This window comes from Mastacembelus armatus, chromosome 8 (genome assembly GCF_900324485.2).
Source record: "Mastacembelus armatus chromosome 8, fMasArm1.2, whole genome shotgun sequence".
Classification (NCBI taxonomy): domain Eukaryota; kingdom Metazoa; phylum Chordata; class Actinopteri; order Synbranchiformes; family Mastacembelidae; genus Mastacembelus; species Mastacembelus armatus.
Window position 1 is genome coordinate 306,463 of NC_046640.1, and position 25,399 is coordinate 331,861.

At 44.3% G+C, this 25,399-nt stretch overlaps 1 protein-coding gene across 1 annotated transcript; it reads left to right on the forward strand.

Moving 5' to 3' along the window:
* Positions 1–2,495: 2,495 nt before the first annotated feature.
* On the forward strand, positions 2,496–25,192 carry LOC113141336 (TANK-binding kinase 1-binding protein 1-like). The gene is made up of 14 exons (XM_026325686.1): positions 2,496–2,572; positions 15,879–16,121; positions 16,258–16,389; positions 17,089–17,193; positions 17,293–17,443; positions 18,052–18,245; positions 19,519–19,586; positions 19,681–19,787; positions 20,829–20,846; positions 22,241–22,395; positions 22,500–22,781; positions 23,759–23,839; positions 23,930–24,157; positions 25,008–25,192. The coding sequence occupies exons 2-14, from the start codon at positions 15,888–15,890 to the stop codon at positions 25,134–25,136; spliced, it is 1,884 nt and encodes a 627-aa protein (XP_026181471.1). The 5' UTR covers positions 2,496–2,572; positions 15,879–15,887; the 3' UTR covers positions 25,137–25,192.
* Positions 25,193–25,399: the final 207 nt, after the last annotated feature.

The following is a 25,399-nucleotide window of genomic DNA, read 5'->3' on the forward strand; positions in this document are numbered from 1 at the left end:
GGCTCCAGTCCAGGTTCCTGAGTCTCAGTGCGCCGACGACAACGTCCCCGCTGAGGCCGCAATACCACAGCCAGACTCCCTCTTCGCTGCCCAGTTGGGGCCACCGGACTCCCTCTTCGCTGCCCAGTGACCTGAACCCAGTGTCATCTCGCCGTCTGTGCCACGGCAGCCAGAACTCCCGGCACAGCTGCAGATAGAACCGCTGGATCAGCAGCCAGGGCTTCCCGGGTCTCCAGAGTGGTCATCGCCGTCCAGCGCCAAGCCAAGCCCGAGCCAAGGTCACCACCGCCGTCGCCAGATGGTCAGCAGCCGCCTGAGCTCCTAGCGCCGCAGCACCCGCCGCTTCCTCGGCCAGTGCTTCCTCGGACTGAGTGGTCGGAGCCACCACTGGACCCACAGTTTCCCGAGCCGCCTCTGCCGCGGCAGCTACCAGTTCCACAGTCACCTGGGAGTCCCCAGCTGTCTCAGCTGCTGCTGCAGCCTCCCCAGCCGTCTCAGCTGCTGCCGCAGCCTCCAGTGCCAGCGCCGCATCCTCCTGTGCCAGCGCCGCACCAGCTATGTCCTCCACAGCCAGTGTGCCCACGGATACTATCTTCATTGTCTCCGGTGCCGCCTCGCCGCTCATTGACTCCGGTGCCACCTCTTTGGTCTTCACCTCCAGAGCCTCCACAGCGGCTTCCACTGCCATCTCAGCAGCGTCCCCGGCTGTGTCAGCAGCGTCCCCGGCCGTCTCTGCAGCTTCCCCGGCCGCCTCTGCAGCTTCTCCGGCCGTCGCCGCCAGAAAGCCCAGAGCAGCCACAGCAACCACAGTTTCCTGAGCTGACGTGGCACCCGCCCGAGTCCTTTGCGCCTCCTCAGCGTCGTCTCCTCAGCCGGTTCCTCCTTGGCCGACTCTTCGGCGGGACTCCTCACGTCCCAGAGTCCATGTCAGCCGGAGAGGTCATCCCCCTGAACAACCTCCAACCTACTCCCGCCTGCGAGGCCGTCCACCCGGACAGCTTCGGACCTTCGTCCACCTCAGGGGTCGTCCTCCCAAACGGCCCAGGACCTCCGTCTGCTTCAGAGACCGTCCTCCCGAACGGCCCAGGACCTCCGTCCGCTTCAGAGGCTGTCCTCCTGAACAGCCCCGGACCTCCGTCCGCTTCAGGGGCTGGAGGGCCCACCCTGACTTTTGTTTTTCGGACTAGGGTTTTGGCCGTCTGGTATCCGGCCTTGAGGGGGGGGGGTACTGTTATGAGTCCCCTTTTGGGACTTCCTGCCGGGGGACCTTTATGCTGAAGGGACTTCCTGTTTTTTCCCCTGCATCGGTCCCCGGCAGCTTTACGTTGTCACCAATCATTTTCACCTGTGCTCAATTATCTGTTGTGTTAGCCTCTATAAGTACTCCCTGTTCTCCTTTGTTCTCTGCTGAAGCATTGACGTGTAGATGGTTGCAGATTGTCTGAGGATAGTGAGTTTTTGTTATCTGCCTTATTTGGCAGACTGCGCCGCCTATCCGGCTAGTATTTTTCTACCAGGACATCAGGTTGTATTTATGTTTCTTTTCTGAACCCTGGCAATTCCAGGAGAATTATTAAAACCCTGTTGTCCTGCATTTGGGTCCTGTCTCTCCTTCCTCTCTCCAGCACTCCAAACACATAACACAACCACAAAATAAAAGTCCCAGTCAGGAAGCCAGGACATGGATTCTGACAGAAAACTCTAGTTCTTTTATAAACCTTGATCTGGTTTCATTGTACTACAGTTATTGACAGTAGAACATTTCAGTATAACACTCCTTTGAAAAGGCACATCTTTACTACAGTACAGATTATATACTGTAGTGTTAAGTGACATCTCATTGACACAACTGGACCCTGACAGATGACTAATTTGTTCAATGGTCTGAGTGAGCAGGGGATTTAGGTCACTAGTAAATAAAACTCACTTATTTTAATAAATGGAATAAATAAAGCCCCAAGACGGGTTCATCCTGAAAGAGGATAGCTGTTAAATATTGTAGTGGACATAGGGGTGGACCACCATCACCATTCACATCACATTGTCTCTTTCTATTAAATTAGTAAAATTGAATTATTTTTCTAAACAAAAAAACACAGCACAGAAAGAGGATAAGTGACAGCAAAGTAATTTAGTTTCTGATTGGATGAAACTGAGATGAACTTACAGATTGTTTTCTTATTGAATCCTTTCCCCTAAAGGAAATCTGCCCCTTTGTATTTTGTAATAAAATAAATAAATAAATAAAGTCTGATGTGCTTACAGATGTGTGAAATACTGTATGTTCACCAGTGAATGGGACACTGATGTGTCATTGTAACAATGATATATAATACAATACAAATACATTATTATAATACATTATGATGAGAGCTGCCTTCGCTCTGATGAAAATAGGCTCCTCTTTCCCCCTCCTCTGCTCGGTTATGGTCAAAAGAGGGAAGGAGGGAGGTGTATACGCGCACACACACACACACACACACACACAGTGCTGATGTCAGTCTCCAGTCATGTCGACCCTCCTCAGCACCATTAGCTTGATGGCTGCTCTACGACGTAGGTAGATGAAGACGTAAGTAAACCGGCTTCGTCGTCGTCTGTCCTTTCTCCAACTTCTGATTGTCTATCTGTCTTCTATCTGCCTGCGTCTACGGTTTTTTTCTTCCTGGTGAGAATAAGATTTCAGTGTTTCTCCGCGGGTCAAGCTGGGATGTTTTGGTTGCGCAGCGGTGGATGCAGAGGGGGGGTGAGGGGGTGAGCACTGACGCTATAATAAATATTGGGGGCGCACCAGACATTACCACCTACAGGGATATCACGCTGGGAATGTGAAATACTGAAAATATCACCAAGCTCGATATGGTTGATGAAAACTCTTGGCACATTTGCGCTACGCGGAGCTTTTGGAATATTCAGCATGTGTTGTATTTAGGTGTCGTCGAATTTCTGGAACAAATCTAGTCAATGCAGGGGCGAGATTTAGCCCTAGAACAGAGACGGGCTGATGGGCCAGTAGTGGACACATCACTTTTCAAAATGCAGTTCTTTAATATTTCAAGTTAATCTATTAATTAGTAAAGGTGTTGGGGCAACGTGCATTTTAACGGAACTGCAGAAACTACTCAGTGAAACTTTGGTTCTTTCCACAAATCCCAGACAAAGATTAACAGCACCAGTGAAATGTATGGCTGCAGTTTACATGGCTGACATAATTTAAAAGAGCTGATTAAAGCTATCTTGTAGCAGAGATCCTGGCTGTGGCAGGGAATGATTGAAAATGGACACTGTACACTGCTGTGAGCACTCAGTTTGCTTTGGTGAAGAAACGATATTTTGAAGCATACGTTTTTTTGAAGCATGTGCTACACACATTCCATGTGTAGCTGATGATGGCGCAGAATATCTATTGTTTTTGTTCAACTGTTTTGCACATGTAGGCCTAAAAATACAGCTGTATCATGTTCATCCAAGCTGATGGTTGACCTACAACATGCTGCCAAATGTTGTCCATATTCAATATTTTCTATGTGCAGTTTTGTTGCCATGAACAGCATATTTTTCTCATTGTATGTCAGTTTCCTTACTATGAATTGATGTGATCCATGCTAATGTCAGGTCTGTATTTCAAAATCATGGTACAAACTACACTTGACGGTTCTTGATCATATTAGTACAAAGCTTGCTAGGTAGAAGTCTCACTATGCGCAGGTTGAATTGTTGAAGTCAAGTGAAGTTCAGCTAGGACAACAAATCTAAGATAATTAACTTCAGTCATGTCTAAAATATATAACTCAGGATAGTACAAAAGGTCTACGTGGAGAGCTCAGTTTAAGACCAAAAAGGTCAGGCCTTCCTGTCCAACTGTAGAGTTTTTGTATTGGTTTACACAAAATGTGAAATAAAGCAACTGAGCTGAAATAGTTTATAAACAGAGTCATTGACTTAAACCTAATCTGTATGCATGCCAGGAGAGCAATGTTTAATATACACTCAATGACACAGTGAACCAGTGTTGTATTTATAAACTAAATATGCATCCAAACAATTTGCACTGTGCCACACCAAATCAGACACAAAATGTGAATTTTAATTAAAAAGCATTAGCTTGGACCCATGGACAACAGATGCCAATTGCACTTTCTTCATCCCAGTCTGCTTTGTCGCTGCTGTCCCTGCTTCCTTTGTCCATATCAGTGTTTAGTGGGATTAATCTAGAGTCAGGTACTGTAGTTGCCTTTGTGCAGTGACCTCCTAACCATGCTGCTCATTTATTTGTGGAAAGGATGCATTAGTGCACACATGAAGAAATGCAGGTCGATTAATGTGTTGTCTGCTAGTCACTAGCTGTTCAGACAATCTCTCCCATCTGGGAAAGATGCAATCAATTCAGTTGATCAAACCAGGCCTCAGTGTGTGTCTGTGTGTAAACACACTGCAACGCTGTGTTGGATGAGGTCACACTGTTTTATTTAAACCCATTGTAATGTATCAGGATACAGCTGTTGTGATCTCACCCATGTGTCCGATAGCAGCCATGTTGTACTGTATGAGTTGCCCGATGAGTGGGTCTTTATCTTCCAGACTGAATCTTCTGCTCACTAGCAAGTCACCACTGCATCCCTGACCTCTACTGTTTGGATTCACCAACAGAAAACACTATACAGGGACCTAGAAGCCCTACAATTTATCAAATCCAATGCAAAAGACTAATACTTCTAAAACTACAGTCAACTTCCTGAAACCAGGTTAGGAATTAATATTTGCATTTTCATTTTACCATAGGTAAGACTCAAACACAGTTTTCCCTCTAAGATCTTTTTTCTCTCTAAAATAAAAAAATGACCATAATAGTACAAATGAACTGAATACTTTTTGCCTTTCTCCTTATCCTGGACAATATTGCCCACCCATTTCATGAGGAATTGTGCCGAATGGGAAGTTCATTCAGCCACAGACTAAAAGCCAAGACTGAGAGATTCAGGAAGTCTTTTGTGTCCACAGCCATAAGACTCTATAACTCCACAATATAAACAATAACGCACACACACCCACTACATACACACGCATGCACAACGCACACATACAGTGAGGGAAAAAAGTATTTCATCAGTATTTGCCCACTGAAAAAATCCCATGCTGATTTTGTACGTTTTCCAACTGACAAAGAAATGATCAGTCTATAATTTTAATGGTAGGTTTATTTGAACATTGAGAGAAAAAAATCCAGAAAAATGCATTTTAAAAAAGTTATAAATTGATTTGCATTTTAATGAGTGAAATAAGTATTTGACCCCTTTGCAAAGCGTGACTTAGTACAAAAAAAATGAACAATTACTTTATTACTTTTCTCCATACAAATGAATTACTTTATTAATTAGTATTAATTAATATAATCTAAATAATATTAAATGTAATCACTTTAAATTAGAATAACTGCTGTAACAATTGAATTTCAATAAAAAAAACAATAAAATACTTTTCTTCTTCTATTCCCTAAATCCCTCTCTTGGTTGTCAAGAGGCTGGCTGAAACTAATTTGGCCTTAACTGTGATTTTTCTGTGCTACACTTTCCTCTGCATCTAGGTGGGTGGTCTGGTGTATGGCATCTGGATAAAGCCCAATAGGGCCAAGAATAGTAGTGAGCTTTGCTTTCCATGTGGTTGGCTGTAACAGCAGTACTGTTTATTCGGAGAAAGAGGGGCTTGAAGAGCTAAGTTGATACTTGTGAGTACACGTGGGAGGAGAGGGCAGTGGATGACCCACAACACTACAAAGTGTGCCTACAAAACATACAGTGAGGAAAAAACTGCCTAAAATTTCCAGAGTGGGTGTACTTTGACTAGGGGCATTTAATCAGCTGTTCTGAATGTGTGCATACAAACTGCTAATGGGACACCAGAAACTTGAAAATGAAACCATGTGTTTGACAAACATGGATCAGAAGAGATTAATACATGAAATAAAAGAATACTTTTGCACTTATGTCTAAGAAATGTCAAATAACTATTAGCAGTAGCAAGTATTTACTTATCAGCAAACTGACTCCATAATAGTTATATACTGAAGCAATAGTAATATCTGAAGTCTGCTAACTATAAGCTTTGTCAGAAAGGAAGGTTTTAAGTCTAGCCTTAAAAGTACAGAGAGTGTCTGCCTCCTGAACCCAGACTGGAAGCTGGTTCCACAGGAGAGGAGCTTGATAGCTAAAGGCTCTGCCTCCCATTCTACTTTGGAAACTCTGCACCTGCACTCTGAGAGCGAAGTGGTCAATTGGGATAATATGGTACTATCAGGTCTTTAAGGTATTAAGGAGCTTGATCAAGAATGGATTTGTATGTGAGGAAAAGGAAAGTAAAGTAAAGTGTAAAGTGCCTTGAGATGATTGTATTGTGATTTGGCACTATACAAATAAAATTTAATTGAATTGAATCCAGATAGTATTGAGTAATGAGTCAGTAATCCAGCCTTGAAGTAACAAATGCATGAACTAGTTTTTTCTGCTGCGTCGACAATGGAGGTGGAAAACATGGTCCATTCGGACTCAATGTCCCCAGTCTCCCCCGGGATCTGGTAGAAGCTCTCTCGGAGGTGTGACTTAAAGACCCCTCTGACAGCGGGTTCGGAGGCTGATCCATACATCACCCAAGCCGAAGTCACTGAGGTAGTTCGGCAGCTCCTCGGTGGCAAAGCACCGGGGGTGGATGAGATCTACCCCAAGTACCTCAAGTATCTGGATGTTGTTGGGCTGTCATGGATGACACGCCTGTGCAACATCGCGTGGCGTTCGGAGACAGTACCCCTGGATTGGCAGACCGGGGTGGTGGTTCCTCTTTTTAAGAAGGGGGACCGGAGGGTGTGTTCCAACTACAGAGGGAACACTGAACCAGCTCTATACCCTCTCGAGGGTGCTTGAGGGTTCATGGGAGTTTGCCCAACCAGTCCACATGTGTTTTGTGGACTTGGAGAAGGCATTCGACCGGGTCCCTCGCGACATCCTGTGGGTGGTGCTCCAGAAATATGGGGTCCGGGGCCCTTTGCTGAGGGCTATCCGGTCTCTGTACAAATGGAGCAGGAGCTTGGTTCACATTGCCAGTAGTAAGTCAGACCTGTTCCCAGTGCACGTTGGACTCCGGCAGGGCTGGGAGTCCAGTTCGGGGACCACAGGATCTCATCTCTGCTTTTTGCAGATGATGTTGTCCTGTTGGCTCCATCGAGCCAGGATCTCCAGCGTGCGCTGGCGCGGTTTGCAACCGAGTGTGAAGCGGCTGGGATGAGAATCAGCACTTCCAAGTCCGAGGCCATGGTACTCAACCGGAAAAAGGTGGCTTGCCATCTACAGGCCAGGGGAGAGATCCTGCCTCAAGTGGAGGAGTTTCTCGGAGTCTTGTTCAGAGGAAGGACGGAATGTGAGATTGACAGACGGATCGGGGGCATTGGCAGCAGTAATGCGGTCAGTGTACCGGTACCGTTGTGGTGAAGAAGGAGCTAAGCCGGAAGGCGAAGATCTCGATTTACCGGTCAATCTACGTTCCTACTCTCACGGTCATGAGCTCTGGGTCATGACCGAAAGGACAAGATCTCAGATACAAGCAGCTGAAATGAGCTTCCTCCACAGGGTGGCCGGGCGCCTCCTTAGAGATAGGGTGAGGAGCTCGGTCACCAGGGAGGAGCTCGGAGTAGAGCTGCTGCTCCTCGACATCGAGAGGAGTCAGTTGAGGTGGCTCGGGCATCTGTTTTCGGATGCCTCCTGGGCGCCTCCCTGGGGAGGTGTTCCGGGCATGTCCCACTTGGAGGAGGCCCCGAGGATACTATGTCTCCCGGCTGGCCTGGGAACACCTCGGTGTCCCCCCGGAAGAGCTGGAGGAAGTGCCCAGGGAGAAGGAAGTCTGGGTATCCCTGATTAGGCTACTGCCCCTGCGACCCGGCCCAGGATAAGCGGAAGAAGATGGATGGATGGATGGATGGATAGTTTTTTCTGCATCATTTTGAGACAGGATGTTCCTAATTTTTGCAATAAAGCACAAGTGATAGAAGGCAGTTCTAGAGATTTATTTTATGCGTGAATGAAAGGACATATCCTTTAATTAACTCCAAGGTTTTTCACAGTAGTGCTGGAGGCCAGCGCTATGCCATCTAAAGTAGCTATATTGTTAGAAAAGCTGTTTCTGAGGTTTTTAGGCCCAAATACAATAATCTCTGTTTTCTCAGATTTTAAAAGTAGAAAGTTACTGGTCATCCAGACCTTTATGTCTTTTAGACACGCCTGAAGTCTGGCTAACTGGTTTGTGTTATTAGGTTTCATAGATAGATAAATCTGACTGTCATCTGCATAGCAGTGGTAATTAATAGAGTGCTTCCTAATAACATTGCCTAAAGGAAGCATATATAAGGTGAATAGAATCGGTCCTAGCACAGATCCTTGTGGAACTCCATAACTAACTTTTGTGTGTGTGGAAGGTTCATCATGAACATGAACAAATTGGAATCTGACCCATAAATAAGATTGGAACCATTTTAAAGCTGTTCCTCTGATACCAATCACTTGCTCCAGTTTCTCAATTCAATTCAATTCAATTCAATTCAATTCAATTTTATTTGTATAGCACCAAATCACAATACAAATCATCTCAAGGCACTTTACAAAAACTAAAACTAAAAACCCAACAATTCCCTTATGAGCAAGCACTTGGCGACAGTGGAGAGGAAAAACTCCCTTTAACCCTCTGGGGTCGACGCACGCGCCGGCGCGTTTTGACGCATCTTTTTCTGATAAGGCCGAAACAAACTTAAATTACTCCGTCAATTCTGATCGTACAGATAAAAGAAGTATATCATTCAAATCTGTAAAGGGTCTAGTTTTAGTGGTATACCATCATAATAACAACAAAACGTTGTGCTTTTTTTAAATAAAGAAAGCCGACAGGGTGCGCTCTCGGACTTTTCTGTCTCTGCCATTTCTCTTCACAGACGCGTAAATAAAACAACCAGAATCTCAGCGAATACTTGGCTCATAAAAATAAGAATTATATGGCTAGAAAGCTTGAAATGTTTTCTTTTGAGTGAAACAATTCAAGTCAAAAACAAATCATCACTTTTTATTTAATCCGTATGAACGTAAGGAGAAGTCCGTTTTTTCCTGTCTCACCTCATTACAGGTAATGCGGTCCCGCCTTGTACACTGTCCACTGTTCACATGTAAATAATCTCAGGTGAACCAGGTAAATATGTGCACGCCTCCGAGAAATGACACAAAATATCAAACTTCATCATAGAATTTACTCACTTTTTCGACGCGTTTGGATGATGGCGCGTTACGCACGTGAAGCGGCGCTCCTTACATTTCACACAGAGACAAATAGTTCAGCTTGTCCTCAGAGTAAAAACACTGATTTTAACTCAAATGAGGATCGTTTGGCTCCTCATTGTGTTGTATTGTACAGCACTAATCCGTCCCATCTACATTGACTGAAAGGCTCATTATGCGCGCCTTTGTCTGGACGTTCAGTGCGTCTTTTGTGTTCTCAGGTAAATCACATGACTATTCATCCTCAGACACACCCTCTTGCATATGGCCTTTCTGGACAAAAAGTGTCTTAGAAAATTTAAATCAGTGTATTGTTTTCTGTGAATGTGTGAACAAGATGACTTTCACAGCACTCTGAAGTAAACACTTCAGCCTACAACATGCTGGTCTCCAAAGTCTTGTGAACCAATGTTCTGTTTGTGTTTTATGGTCTTATTTCAGTGAGTAAAAAATTGTAGTTTTTCACTAACCATGCATAAACACTTTTTTCTCAAAAACACAATCATGTATAAACTTGAAGCTCACATATTATTGTAGCCAATTTTGTGCTGATTACAGTGTTATTAGACTTTAGACATTAATATGTTTAAAAAACACTGAAAAAAGCACAAATGTCAGGACATGTCAGAATTTGTCCAGGCCCCAAAAACCCCCTCAGACCCCAGAGGGTTAACGGAAGAAAAAACTTCCAGCAGAACCGGGCTCAGTTTGGGCGGCCATCTGCCTCGACCGGTTGGGGTGAGTGGATAGAGAGAAAAGAACAGCAACAATAAACAACAAATAGAGGGTTGCTGCAGGTTGGTTGGACCAGTAACTGCACATTAGCGATATACAGCTCCAGGACCAGGGACACCTGCAGAAGGTACAGAGAGAGAGGGAGAGAGCACAAACTGGGGGAGAGAGAGAGCACAATATTAGTGACATTCAATGGTGGAATATACATGAGGTGGGAGGAGAGGAAGAGAGGGGGGGGGGTTAGGGTAGGGGAGCTCAGTGCACCGATGTTATTTTGCCCAGTTTCTCTCTAATAATATGCCGTGGTCGATGGTGTCAAATGCAGCACTACGGTCTAGCAGGACAAGTATAGAAACAAGTCCATTATCTGAGGCTAAGAGAAGATCATTGGTGACTTTTAAAAGTGCTGTTTCTGTGCTATGATGTGCTCTAAATCCTGATTGAAAATCTTCAAATAGTTCATTTCTGTGTAAGTGGTCTGATAGCTGCTTAGCAACAGCTTTTTTGAGCATTTTAGAAGTAAATGGTGGGTTGGGGGCAGAACAGTGGCTGAGTGGTTAGCACTGTTACCTCACAGCAAGAAGGTCCTGTTCGCAACCCAGCCTTTCTGTGTGGAGTTTATATGTTCCCCCCAGTGCTTGGGTGGGTTTACTCCAGGTGCTCTGGTTTCCTCCCACAGTCCAAAAACATGCATGCTAGGTTGATTAGGTGACTTTAAATTGCCTATAGGAGTGATGACCTGTCCAGGGTGTACCGCTGCCTTTCACCCAAAGAGAGCTGGGATAGGCTCCAACAGATACATGTGACCCTAAATAGGAATAAGCGGATATAGATAATGGGTGGTTGGATGGATGGATGGATAGTACTCTATATCATCCATCCATCCATCTTCCCCCCCGCTTATCCGGGGCTGAGTCGCGAGGGTAGTAGCCTAAGCAGGGATACCCAGGCTTCCTTTTCCCTGGACACTTCCTCCAGCTCTTCCGGGGGGACACCAAGGCGTTCCCAGGCCAGCCGGGAGACATAGTCCCTCCAGCGTGTCCTGGGTCTTCCCCATGGCCTCCTCCCAGTGGGACATGCCCAGAACACCTCCCCAGGGAGGCGCCCAGGAGGCATCCAGAACAGATGCCCGAGCCACCTCAGCTCTTGATGTGGAGGAGCAGCAACACTACTCTGAGCTCCTCCTGGGTGACAGAGCACCTCACCCTATCTCTAAGGGTGCACCCAGCCACCCAGCCAAGGAAGCTCATTTCAGCCGCTTGTATCCGTGATCTTGTCCTTTTGGTCATTACACAAAGCTCATGATCATAGGTGAGAGTAGGAACGTAGATTGACTGGTAAATCTATGCCTTTTGGCTCAGCTTCTTCTTCACAACAACAGACCCATCGCCTGCAATGCTGCTGCCACTGCACCGATCGGTCTGTCAATCTCACGTTCCATCCTTCCCTCACTCATGAACAAGATCCCAAGATATTCAAACTCGTGTTGCAGGCAGGGTCTCTACCCTGACCTGGAGATGGCAAGCCACCTTTTTCCGATGGAGAACCATGGCCTCAGAGTTTGAGGTGCTGATTCTCATCCCAGCTGCTTTACACTTGGTTGCAAATCATCCCAGTGCACTGAAAATCTTGCCTTGATGGCGCCAACAGGACAACATCATCTGCAAAAAGCTGAGATGAAATCCTGTGGTCTCCGAAATGGACTCCCTCCAGCCCCCGGCTGTGCCTAGAAATTCTGTCCATAAAAATAATGAACAAAATCGGTGACAAAGGGCAGCCCTATTGGAGTCCAACATACACTGGGAACAGGTCTGACTGCTGGCAATGCTAACCAAGCTCCTGCTCCGGTTGTACAGAGATCGGCTAGCCCTTACCATGGGGCCCCGGACCACATACTCCCAGAGAACCTCCCACAGGATGTCACGAGGTATGCGGTCAAATGCCTTCTTCAAGTCCACAAAGCACATATGAACTGGTTGGGCAAACTCCCATGAACCCTCAAGCACCCTGGAAAGGGTATAGAGCTGGTCCAGTGTTGCACAACCAGGTCAAAAACCATATTGTTCCTCCTGGATCCAAGGTTCTACCATCAGCCAGATCCTCCTCTCCAGCACCCTGGCATAGACCTGCCCAGGGAGGCTGAGGAGTGTGATCCCTCTATAGTTGGACAAACCAGAGGTACTGTCCCCGATCACCACGCAATGTTGCAGAGGTGTGTCAGCTATGACAGACCAACACCCAGAGACTTGAGAAACTTGGGGCAGATCTCATCCACTCCTGGCACCTTGCCACCAAGGAGCTGCTACTTCAGTGACTTCAGCTTGGGTGATGGGCGGATCTGACTCAGTCTCTGCTTCCTTTATGGAAGAGGCGTCGGTGGGGTTGAGGAGATCCTCGAAGTATTCCTTCACTGTCCGACAATATCCCCAGGCCAGGTCAGCAGCTCCCCACCTCCACTCTAAACAGTGTTGACAGAGCACTGCTGCCCCCTCCTGAGGTTCCAGATGGTTTGCCAGAATTTCCTCGCCACCGTTTGGGCCACGGCACACTTGGCCTGCTGGTACCAATCAGCTGGCTCAGGAGTCCCACAAGCCATCCAGCCTCAGTAGGACTCCTTCTTCAGCTTGACGGCATCCCTTACCTCTAGTGTCCACCACCGGGTTCGGGGATTGCCACCATGAAAGGCACCAGAGACCTTGCAACCTTGTTATTATTGTATTATCATTATTGTTTATATTAGTATTAGCGTTATTTAATTTAACGTAAATAGCAATTGCTGCAGTTTCCGATGGCTCTCAGTCTCAGTCAGTGTGCAGTGCAATTTAACAGGCACACAGAGTGGTCAGATCAACAGAAACAGAACAAGAAAACAGGATCAATGAGCCTATGCATTAGGGCTGCTCAATTATGGAAAAAATCATTATTACGATTATTTTGGTCATTATTGAAATCACGATTATTTTACGATTACTCATTTACTTTGGAAATATGTTGCATTTATTGACAATAAAACAATAAATTATCCTTAAGACAAATAATATAAAATATATTCAAATGTATAAATAGCAGTGCAGACACCACCTCGTGTTAGGCCCCGAGATCTGTTTCCTGTCTGTCTTTTATTTTGGTAAGTTTCCTGTGTTCCGATTCTGTTCAGTGTAATCCCAGGTAGCTTTGTGTTTCGTGTTCATTAGTTAGATTACGTTCACCTGTGTACTGAGTTCTGTCTATATATGTCCCCGGCTTTCCTTTGTTCCCCGCCGGAGCATTGATAATACAGCGTGCTAATGCAACGTGTGGAGAGCGCCCTTATTTCCCTGTCTGCCTGCGGGCCGACTGGCGGAGATATCTTGTATTCCCGTTTCTGTCCTGTCTGCCTGCCCGCCGAGTGGCGGAGATATCTTGTATTCCCGTTTCTGTCCTGTCTGCCTGCCCGCCGAGTGGCGGAGATATCTTGTATTCCCGTTTCTGTCCTGTCTGCCTGCCCGCCGAGTGGCGGAGATATCTTGTATTCCCGTTTCTGTCCTGTCTGCCTGCCCGCCGACTGGCGGAGATATCTTGTATTCCCGTTTCTGTCCTGTCTGCCTGCCCGCCGAGTGGCGGAGATATCTTGTATTCCCGTTTCTGTCCTGTCTGCCTGTCCGCCGAACGTCGGAGAACAATTTGTGTTTGCCTGAGCCCTGGACGATCCAGGGAGAATAAAGTTTGGTGTCCTGCACTTGGGTCCTCATCCTTTACTTCATCACGCACCACACCATATCGTAACACCTCGTAGCAAATCTTGCGCGTAATATGTTATTGATCCACATCCGCTTCTTCGAATCCAAACTGTTCCCAAACAACGGAATTGCTTCTGCAACTTTTATTGACCAAAGACTTTCTGTGGCTGCTCTCTTTGCGCTAGATTCACTCGCGCTGGTTTTTAAATGCCACCAGATAACGTACGCTACTTGTTTCGCCGACAATATAGGCTGGCAGAGGTGCATGGTACAGTAGGTGGTAGCTTTGACCAAAAGAGGCCTCGGCTTCCCGAGGGGCGAAAGTGCGCATGCGCGTAATTAAGAACCCTGGTCAACGGAATAATCGTTTTTTCTCGATTACAGTTTTTTTTTTTAAATCAAAATTCGATTAATTGCACAGTACATGCATAACTACTTTCTGCAACTCTTGAAGAGATTTGTGGAACAGAATTTCTGAGTTGTTTCAGTATTACTTAGTGTCTGTAATTCTTTTGCAGTCCTTTTAAGATATGGTTTAGTTGTCTGCTCACACTAAGCACTGCATGAATTTTGTGTTGTTTTTTAATGTTCAATGTTTTACCTAACTATCCAATAAATATTGGAAAAGGAAGTTGAGTCAAAGCCAGTTTATTTCAGGCAGAAAGTAGGTGCTTTTAAGAGAGGACAAATTTATTAAACAGCTTGACAGTTAGCTCATTAATAAATGAAACATCCATGTGATGAAGACATATGGCCCTACACGGATCTGCCCTTAGCTGGTGCTGTGTGTGTGCTATGTGAAGAACGCTCACAGGAGTGAATAGAGTTGAAAACTCAAAGGGAGATTTAGAGGAAGAGTGGATATGATGGACACAGGCAATGAGTGTGCTGTGTGTGTGAGAGAGAGAGTCTGTGGGATATAACAGTGGGACTTATCTGCAGAGAAATGCTTTGACCCCCCTCCCTCTTTATGACTGCAGCTGTCTTTAGGCTCTCAAAACACACACACTGCACATGGGAATGATAGTATACTGGTGAAGGATGTTGGCAAGACATTTGGGAGTTGCTTCAGTTGAAATGATCATTATTGCACTACCTTTACTATTCTATTTTGTTGTATGATGGTATGTTCTTGCCCATAATTGAGCTACTGTCCTCAAAACTGCAGTTGGCCCTCAGGTCCTGTACTGTGACAGCCTGCCATATAATATATGTTATTTCCTTCTAAAAAAGACCTTTGAGTGAGGGCCTGTGGCTAACATTTGTCGCATCAGCCAACCAAGAACACACAGAGTTAAAATAAGGCAACACTGGAATTACCTGGAGTCACATTTCTCCTCTTTTGGTCAAAGCTACCACCTACTGTACCATGCACCCCAGTCAAATCCCAGTCTACCCACTGAACGTTGAGACCAGACCCTCCATAAAACTCCCTGTAAGACAGCAAACATATTACAGCTGTGTTACTGTAACATGTTATTAAGTAAACTGAAGATGGACTGACTGACTCTCTGACTGACTCTCTACCCCGAGTAGGCCTTTGCATTGAAGCAAATATTCTCTTATTCATTCGTTCGTTCTCTCGTTCATTCGTCTATTGTATTGTATTGTATTTGTTGTCAACAAATCTAGTCTGTCATCACAACTGCCAACCATACCCAAGAAAATCTCTGTCATTTCTGAGTACACACACTGTTCTGTTGCCGAGATCAGTGAGCAGTTTCCAAAACAGAGAACCATAAATCCTTGTTGATCTTTTTTAGGTGTAGCTTTGAAAATCTCAGTCTTCGGATTTGTGGTGTGGGATCTGTAACCATAGAAACTGCCAGGCAGAGGCAGGGGGCAGGGAAGAGAGGAAGGACTTCATGGCAGCAGATGGGAAACACCGAATCTTTGGCTGGCAGGCTTTGTTGGTTCCTGGCTGTAGTTTGAAAACACACACACTTTGGCTTTCATCTCTGCCAAAACATGGGGGTTGGCAGATTTATTGCCATTAGTTCCCCTGCTATGTGACATGGAGAGTGCAAAGTGACTCACTGAACTGACATGCCTATTGGCCTTACAGTCTGTCTAGTCAGTTCCCAGAGATCAACTAGAATGTTTGCTTTCCCTCTCCTAGAGCTAACTGATGATGGATCTGTTCGGCAGAGGAGAGCTGGGGCTGCTCGGAGGAGGAGAAGGGCTGAGAGATGATGTGGGCGTACCTGGGATCAGCTGGTCGGCCAGTCGACTGCCAGATGACATGTACCCAGCATCCGGATTGGCACTGGCTGCTGCCTATCATGACATCAAGACCCGACTGGCCAGTCTGGAGAGGGAGAACAGCAGCATAAAGAAGAAACTTAAACACTACGAGGTCAAGGTGAAGAACAGTGCACTCAAAACACACACATAATAAACACAAAGTGGGCACAATATACAATATAAGATAATAAAGATGGAAATAAGGTGTGAATGCAAAGTTTCCTGAAACATCAACCATCCCTCCTTTCTTGCAGTTTCCCATGATCAGTGAATTTGGAGAGGAGAGGATGCTGTGCTGTTCCTGTGAGCCCATCATGAAGGATACCAGTGTAATCCAATCAGAGACCACCAACCTACAACAGAGGATCAACTCGCTCACTCAGGAGGTACACAGTAATATTACCTAGAGGAAGGTGCAGTTCATACGAATATAATTATTTAAGTGACAGTTATTCAAAAGAGATAATATTGGATGTGCAAAATCTGCTCACGTGTTTTTATTTCAAGACTGATCTGGTCCGTTCACAAATTTAATATGCAGCATGTGTTGGCAGGGTCTTGTCACTGTAAGCATATATCTGGAGGCAGTAGTGCCCTTATTGTACCAAACATACTCAGCAAGCTCTCAGCTACTTGGGAATACAGCCTTATGTGCTGTGTAAGGGGATGAATCAGAATAACATAACATTCAGTTCAACATTGAACAGTGAATAGTAAGGTCACTTGTCACCAACTAGTTGCCAATGTGTTGGGGCTGCTGAAGTGTGAGTTTTACTGAGCATCATCAAGCTTGCACTATGCCTCACAAACACAAAAGATATACAATCATCTCAAGATGCCTTGAGATGATTGTATTGTGATTTGGCACTATACAAATAAAATTGAAAATTGAATTGAATAGTTAAAAAATTGAGTGTTAATCTCCCTTGCAGAAACAAGGGTGACTAATGTGGTGGTTAATTTAAACTTACCTAGCATTCAATTGATAATGATGCATTGGTGTGCTACGAATTCAAATGTAATTTAGGATGGCCCAAGGTGTATTATTTTTCAGAGGTAAATCCATGAAAGATTTCCTGTTTCAGCTTCAGAAGAGTAAGGAAAGAGAGGAAAGGCTGGAGGAAGTCATTCAGGCTTATGAGAAGATTCACTTGGAGAAAAGCAATGTCCAGAGAGACCTAGATAAGATGGTAAACAAACACACACACACACACCTATTCCCTTGTTTTTGGTAGGAGTTTGGGTTTAAGTTCCACATGTGGACCTGTGTGTCTGCATGTGTGTGTCAGACAACTCTAGCAGAGCACCATGTGGAAAGGATCCACAGCCTGGAGTCAGCTCTCAGGCAGAGAGAAAGTTCTCTTCAGAAACTCAGTGCTCAACTCCGCAACAAAGATGCACATCAGTCTCAACTCCATGCCAGCCTGGACGTACCCAGAGGTGAGCCTTGGAAGTTTTGCTGGCTTGGCTTACCACTGCAGCTACTCTAGTCAGCCAGTTAGCAACACATACATTATAGCTAATAAACACACTGTGCATAGCACTTCTTACACTTTTTCCTTACATACACTTATACACTTTACTTATATTCTTCATTTTGGCGAGTGTAAAAAAAGAATCCATCATCCAAATTCATGTACATTATCCATCATTATGTACAGTGTGTTTGCTAACGAGGCCCCCTGGACATTACATAAGAGAAATTCAAAACTTGCTCTACCGAGTTACAGTTACTTAATTGTAATGGCAATGGGTTTCGTTTTTTACTAAATGAGTAGCCATTTACTCATACTGTAATTATAGTTATCCAACTAAATTAAATATGTGACCAAATCAACATTGAGTTCGGCATGACTGCAAATTACAGTAATGAATGTATTTTATGTATTGGTGTCATACATATATCACTGAAGTGACGTCTGCAAAAAATGGTCCACACTATAATTCACCTTATATAAAAAGTCAACCCTAATGATTTAGTAGTGCGGTGAATCGAATTAAAACTGGGGAAAAAAAAGTAACGGAGTGAAGCCATTTATTTTTGTCAGAGGGTCGTGGACCAACACTGCAGAGCTCCTGCAGTCTGGATGCCCTGTCAGACCTGAAGCTGCAGCGACTGGAGGCGGAGCTGGAGGGGGCACGGCACCAGGTTGAAGGAGCCTGTCAGAGGGAGAAGGAGCTGAGGAATGAGCTCCAAAGGCTGCAGGAGGAGATAGGCCAGCTACAGAATGCACAGAGACAGGTAGGCATGATGTCCGTGAAGATTCTCAGTCGTCCAGGTGAAGTTATATAGAGATTCATGGCAACTGGATTTCTAGGTCTTTTAGGTCAAAACGTTTCTCTACTCATCCAAGTAGCTTCATCAATTTATGGAAACTTCAATTTTTGGAAACTTCAATTTATCTTTCAGGTTGGTTTCATTCCACCCTTAGCCTGAATAGGCTCATTAGGTGAATTATGTAAATGGGGTGAGAGATTGGCATGATGCTCACAAGACTACATTGATCAGAATCATTATCTCTACCACAGCCCTCCAGACTGCAGTCACTTTATGATATCTAATAGCTATTTGTAGATACAGTGCAACGTTTTTATTATTGCTATAGTGCAATGAATACAAATATTTGCCTGATCCCATCAGATCTTGGGAAGCTAAGCAGGGCCGGTCCTGGTTAGCCACAGCCTTTGAGGTTGAACAAGCCAATGTGGTCCTAGTGTTGGTTCCAAGCCTGAGTAAATGAGGAGGATTGGGGCATCCAGCATAAAATAAGTGCCAAATCAATTATGTGGATCAACTGATCGGCTGTGGCGACCCCTAAAGGGAGTAGTCTAAATTTTAAAAAAAACATGAAGACAAATATTTGAATTTAATAAAATTTCATCTTACTTATGAAAAAACTGGAATTTTGTGCTTTATTGTGTGTGTCGCAGAGCCTGGTGTAGCTTATTCCTCTGTTCCACAAAGCTCCACTATTTATCCAGAAACTATTAAAAAACACAATGTTGAGTGAATTGGTCCTTTAATACCAAAAACATGCACCCTGTAGTTTGATTTGACCCTAACCCCAACTTTGAACTTTGAATCTCTGATGGATAAACAACTTGTTCATATTGTGGCAAGGCTGTTAGTGTCCAGACTGGAAGTTTTACTGTTTAGTTTATTTACCACAATTTAGATATATTTTGTCTGTTTCTAAACTAGAGGTAGACCATATAAATAGTACAAAACGTACTCTGGTAGGATTTCACCATGCAGTATGGATTTTGACTATACCACACTGACTAGTCGAGCATACTTTTCCAAATGCTGCCCTTATGAGAGACAGTTAAGAATACAATAATAACTTCCATGCAGTTGCCATACCGGAGCTTTAACCCTTCAGTGGTCATACTGCCCGCTCCTATTCTAAACCATGAATTTTAAACTTTAGACAGAAACTATGCTGAAACCACATCCATAAAAATGTCTTAGATAAGATGTAGAACTCTAACACAGCTTTTTGTCTTTCTGTCAGTCACAGGAGTTGGCCCCACACTGTGAGCACTGTGATGTAGAATGGATAAAGAAAGCTGGGGATGAACAGTGAGTCTTCTTTCAAAGAGGAGAAGATTTTGAAAACAGTCTATACTCCTTCTCAGTTTATTTATGTATATGTTGTTCTTTTTGTGTGTGGCAGGGTGAACCTAGCGTTAGCCTACACTGAGCTGACAGAGGAGCTGGGTCGTGTTCGTAGTTTGGCTGCAAAACAGACTGACCTGCTACGGCAGGCGTCACAGGACCCTGGTAAGTCACCTGACTGGGTTATTGGTTGAAGGACTAAACAGTATCATTAGATGTTTAAAAGCAGGGGTAAGACTAATGGTTAGAGAGATGATACCTTTACAAATGCCAGTGTACTTCATCCTTACACCTTAGAGTAAAGACAAAATCCATTTATTATTAAGTTCACATGACTGCTAAACTGTTTTGTGTAAGCATAAGCAGCCAAACTATGTGATCCTCACCATAGATGGATCAATGCAGGAACCAGGATATTAGCCACAGAACAGGGAAGACAAACCAATGGGTACAGAACATTAACACACAACCAAGACTGTAGTTTCTGTTTGAGCTTAGCCCTGCTGCTTGACCCATTTGAGATGATGGCTTGAAACACCCCTCTAGAAAAAATCCCAGTAAGAAATGTGATTACTCTTTGGGCTTTTAATGGAAGGGAATCACCAACTGCATACCAGTGCTTCTAGTGTTCACAATTTGCTGTGTTCTTATTCCCAGAAAGTTTCTAATGATGTGTTCAATTCCCACTGTGCTCAGAAAATTTGGTTCCTAATATTATAAACCAATAATCATTGACTAGGATCACACCCAATAACAAGAAATCACTTTATCCTAGAAGAGACAATTCTCCTACAAAATACCCTTGCCATCTGGCCCACCAGGAAGGTGACAGCAAGAAAACAAATTCCTTTGTTTGATGTTTTTGGCTGAACTTTCTTTCTTTCTTTTCTTTTCGGCAGCTCCCTTCAGGGGTCGCCACAGCAAATCATCTGCCTTCATTTAACCCTATCCTCTGTATCCTCCACACCCAAACCAACTATACTCATGTCCTCCTTCACTACATCCAAGAACCTCCTCTTTGGTCTTCCTCTAGGCCTCCTTCTTGGCAGCTCTAACCTCAGCATCCTTTTATCAATGTATTCACTGTCCCTCGTCTGAACATGTCCAAACCATCTCAATCTGGCTTTTTCTCCAAAACATCTAATATGAGCTGTCCCTCTGATGTACTCATTCCTGATCCTATCCATCCTCATCACTCCCAGAGAGAACCTCAACATTTTCAGCTCTGCTACCCCCAGCTCTGCCTCCTGTCTTTTTCTCAGTGCCACTGCCTCTAAACCATACAACATTGCTGATCTCACCACTGTCTTGTACACCTTTCCTTTCATTCTTGCTGACACTCTTTTGTCACACATCACACCTGGCACTTTCCTACATCTGTTCCAATCTGCGTGCACACGTTTCTTCACTTCTTTTGAAGGTGGATGCTAGTGCTCTCGGAGCAGGTGCAGTACTCCTGCAAGAGGATGATGTGGGCATAGACCATCCAATCTGTTATTTCTCAAAAAAGTTCAAGAAACACCAGCTACATTACAGCACCATTGAAAAAGAGGCGTTAGCCTTGTTGCTGGCCTTACAACACTTTGAGGTATATATTGGGTCTAGTCCTGTACCGACAGTCATCTTCTCTGACCAGAACCCTCTCGTATTCTTGACTCAGATGCAGAACAGCAACAATCGTCTCGTCTCTGCGTTGGTCATTATTACTTCAAGACTACAATATTGAAATTCGTTACAAAAAGGGTCTAGACAACATTATGGCAGATGCTCTGTCTAGGTGTTAAGAACAGATCAAACATTTTTTTAGGGGGAAAATGTTTGACTTTTTTTTTTTACGGGGGAAGGTGTTATGACCCTGGGTCATGATTAATAAGGTTTATGATTTGGTTGTTGTTAGCGCTCTCCTCCCCTGGTTCTTGGTGTGTGTGTATGTGTGTGTATGTGAGAGAGAGAAAGGAGTGGGCGTGGAGTATAGGTGGATCCACGGGGTTGGTCCATTCAAACTGGATTGATGTTCCAGGATTGGTCCAGTCCTTCCTGGAAGACTATAAGAAGCACCAACTGACTGCAGCCTGAGAGCTCTTCTCCATCTCTGCCACTCCCAAACCAGCACTTTTTGTTGTGGAACTCTGTATTTGTGAAAAGCCTAACGTTGTGTGGAACAAATCGTCAGTAAGAATTGTAATCTTAGAGAAAGAACTTTGTGACTTTAATTGCACTGTAAATATTGAGCACCAGGTAGCATTTTCTTTGTAGTGAGAAGCCCAGTTATTTTTATTTTTATTTTCTCCTGTTTTTGGTTAGGAGTCCAGGGTAGTATACCTGTCTTTTTGTTGGTTTTTGTTTGGTTAGGTAAGTTTAGGGTTGCCTTAGAGTTTTGTTTGTTATTTGGGCTTTGGTTATTAGAAGATGTAATTACTGACTATTTTTGGCAAAATAGAATTGCTACCTTTACTTGTATTTGGTGTGCTGCTGGACTCTGTTGAGAGTGGGTAAGCGTGGAGAAAGCTCACATGTTATGTCCTGGTTTCCCCTAGGCCGGGCGTAACAGATGTTGTAAAAAGCCTAAAACTGTTTACATTCTCGTTTCTCTCTCTGTGCTCCAGTCTCTCGTCCTTCCCCTGCTCCACAGTGCCCCTCACTATCCCCTGACAGGCTTCTCCCCACTCCCTCTCCTCCCCTGTCTCCGAGTGACAGCCCTGCCTCCTATTCCCATCAGCCAACCAGCAGCCGTCTACGAGCAAAGTTCCAGGGCCGCCGGAGTTACTCAGAGGTATGGCCAGAAGTTTTTGGTGAAACTCTGTGGCAAAATTGGACAGTGAAACAGAGGACTACACTGGGAAGTCCTTTGACCTCTTGGCCTTCTCTTTTTTCCAGGTAACTGCCCCATCAGCCATCCAGAGGCCCCAGGCTCGTCCGATGAGGGACCCAGTATCAACCCTTCCCAAGCCCAGGCCTCTCCTGGGCGAGACCCAGGGTTACAGCGAATCCAAATCTCAGCTCCGTTCATCCTTGTTGGGCCTGGTCAGACCGGCCTCAGCTCATGGAGCTGCAGGAGAAAAAGGAGGAGGTGGGGGAGGAGAGAGAGGTGGGGGCAGCAGTCTGAGCAGCAGTCCTCATCACTGTGCTCTGGACCTGGGCTTCCCAATGGCTGCTGAGGTCAGACACAAAACTTCTATTTGCTTTTATCAAGTCAGTTACCTCATTATAATTAACCTTATACATCTACACATTTACCTACCTAGATAATTTAGAATTTGGTAACACCATTAATGTTCCCTCAGGATAAATTTTACTAACTTTGGTCAGCCTTTAACAAATGGCGTGATTGTATTTGTTGTTAGGTAATTTCTGATTACAATTCATCTGTATGTGTCACACCTCCTACCAGTGGTGGACAAAATACTCTCACATTCCATCCTTCCTTCACCCGTGAACAAGATCCCAAGATACCCAACTCCTCCACTTGAGGCAGGATCTCTCCCCTAACCCCTCAGGGACAGAAGTAGGTCTAAGTCATCTAAAAGTAGCAATGAAAATTAGTTAATTAATGATTAAATTAAACATTAAAGCAGGACAAAACAAAGACTAAACCAGGACTAAACCAAAACTGAATCAGGACTAGACCAGGACTAAATGATTGCCCCCACGCACAGCACAGTCTGCCTTATCTGAGCCCCAACCAGCGTTGAAAGGTACACACCACCACTTACTGTACCAGAGTGTGTATCTTTAGAGTGTGTAAGTGGGACAAACATCACACAAACAAGAAACTTAATGATCATGGTCAATTATGGTTTTAAGACAATTTCTCTGCAAAAGTAACAACTAACTAGAGCCTTTATAGAAATGTAGTGGAGTGAAAAGTATTGTATCTATCTTTCAAATGTGGTGGAGTAAAAGTAATAAGTTTCCCCCAAAAAACTACAAATTCTCAAAAATAGTACTTAAGTACAGTAGTCGGGTAAATTTACTTTATTACTGTCCACCTCCTACAAAGCAGATATCATGTCATTGCAGTCTTTTTAGCATAATGCCAGCCCATAATGACTGCAGGTAATCAAAACCTTGATATATTACCCTTAAACATTTGCTGAATAATCATGGTGCTCTCTCCTGCTCATGCTCTCATCCAGGTACATTGCTTCTGTCATCTTAATGACCCACCTGAGCCCACCCCATTGGTGACACCACCACAGTCCTCTGATGATGAAGAGGTGATGACAATGATGATGCTTGTGGCTCTTTCTGTAGCATTAAACTTGGGTTATTTATTGTGACAACGTGTGTGTCATGTACATTTACAGGATATATGTACGTATTTATTGCCAGCTGCCAGCCCACCTCGAACCCTTGGGGCAACTGGGATTGGCTCATCATCTCCTAGGGAACAGTCCCTTCACCCCTCATTTCCGTCTGCTAGGAAACAGCCACACCATCCCTCCTTCTCGGCCCCTGAGGGCCATGCCACACTTTCCTGCCATCTGCCTCTCTACATGAACACTGAGCATGCTCAGTCCTGGCCCTCCATTAATGTGAGTAAAAAGCAATGCAATTACATGAAGGTAATAAACAGATCCCCCTCGCCGTTTTTACGGGGAGACTGGTCCATTGGAGCAGTCAGAAGAGGATCGATGAAAACAGAAACAACACAAAACCAACAATTGACAACACAATGCATTGTCTGTAAAAAGAAATCCAAAAGGCACCTCTTCTCAGTGTTTTTGTGTCTACCATTTTCTACATTGTAGATTAGTGCAGAAGACGTAGATAAAGAACCCTGTCAGTAGAGCTTCTTCCCATCCTGGGCTAGCTCTGTTTCAGTATGCTGAAAAAAGTATACTGTTATGATGGGTTATCTGTGTGGGAATGAACTGCCTGAGGAGGCAGATTGCTACAGTATGTCATGTACAGTATGTTTAACCTGAAAATAAAGTTCTCTTGTGTATGGGATTACATTAATATACAACATGAAAATATATATAGTTCAGGGATGGTTTGTATTCAGGTGAAATATATCTAAATTACAGTAAAGGAACTAAAACATGCAAAACCTCCACTAACAGACTTACAGCAGTATGAAGAAGAGATAGTTTACCAACATTTGAAGGTTCCAACAGTTAACCCAAGATATTAAGTCAAAGTCCTACCTACAAGCTCAGTAATGACCTGTCATATTCATCATACATTTTGGACAGCCACTGGTATCAGTTCATTTCTGTGTTTGGTGAAACACAGAAATGCAAAGAAATTTGAGAAAATCAAAAATTGCCACCATGAGAATTCAGACAGATGAAGTCAGCAATGTATTCTGGCTTTTGATTAGTCTAGGATTTGTCTTTAATTTATAGATAAGTGTTTTCACGTGTCTTCTTTTGCCTCTAGTTATGGATGGAGTCAGAAGAAAGTGCTGCTCGCAGTTGCCCTTTGTGTCAGCTGACCTTTCCAACTGGTTACCCTGATGACGCCCTCATCAAACACATTGACTCCCACTTGGAGAACAGCAAGATCTGACTTTTTTAAAATCAAGCATTTTACACCTTTTTCCACTGGAGGCAGGAATAAAAAAACAAAAAAATCATCCTGGTTGTTTCTGCCCTCTTCTACAAGCCTGCATGCTTCTTTCAGTGGTCACTATAAAACCCACTGACTGTGTCTTCTGTGGAATCAAACCAACGGACCTACCGGTTTCAGAGCAGGTCTGTTTTTCTACCCTCCAAACTCAAGTGTCATTTCATTTGCAGGTTGCAAATTTCTTCATTTTTGATCACCAACAG

Coding starts and splice junctions, on each gene's coding strand:
- LOC113141336 (XM_026325686.1), top strand. CDS start 15,888: ATGATGGATCTGTTCGGCAGAGGAGAGCTGGGGCTGCTCGGAGGAGGA. Junction 16,122..16,257: donor TTAAACACTACGAGGTCAAG/GTGAAGAACAGT, acceptor CCTTTCTTGCAG/TTTCCCATGATCAGTGAATT. Junction 19,587..19,680: donor AAGAAAGCTGGGGATGAACA/GTGAGTCTTCTT, acceptor TGTGTGTGGCAG/GGTGAACCTAGCGTTAGCCT.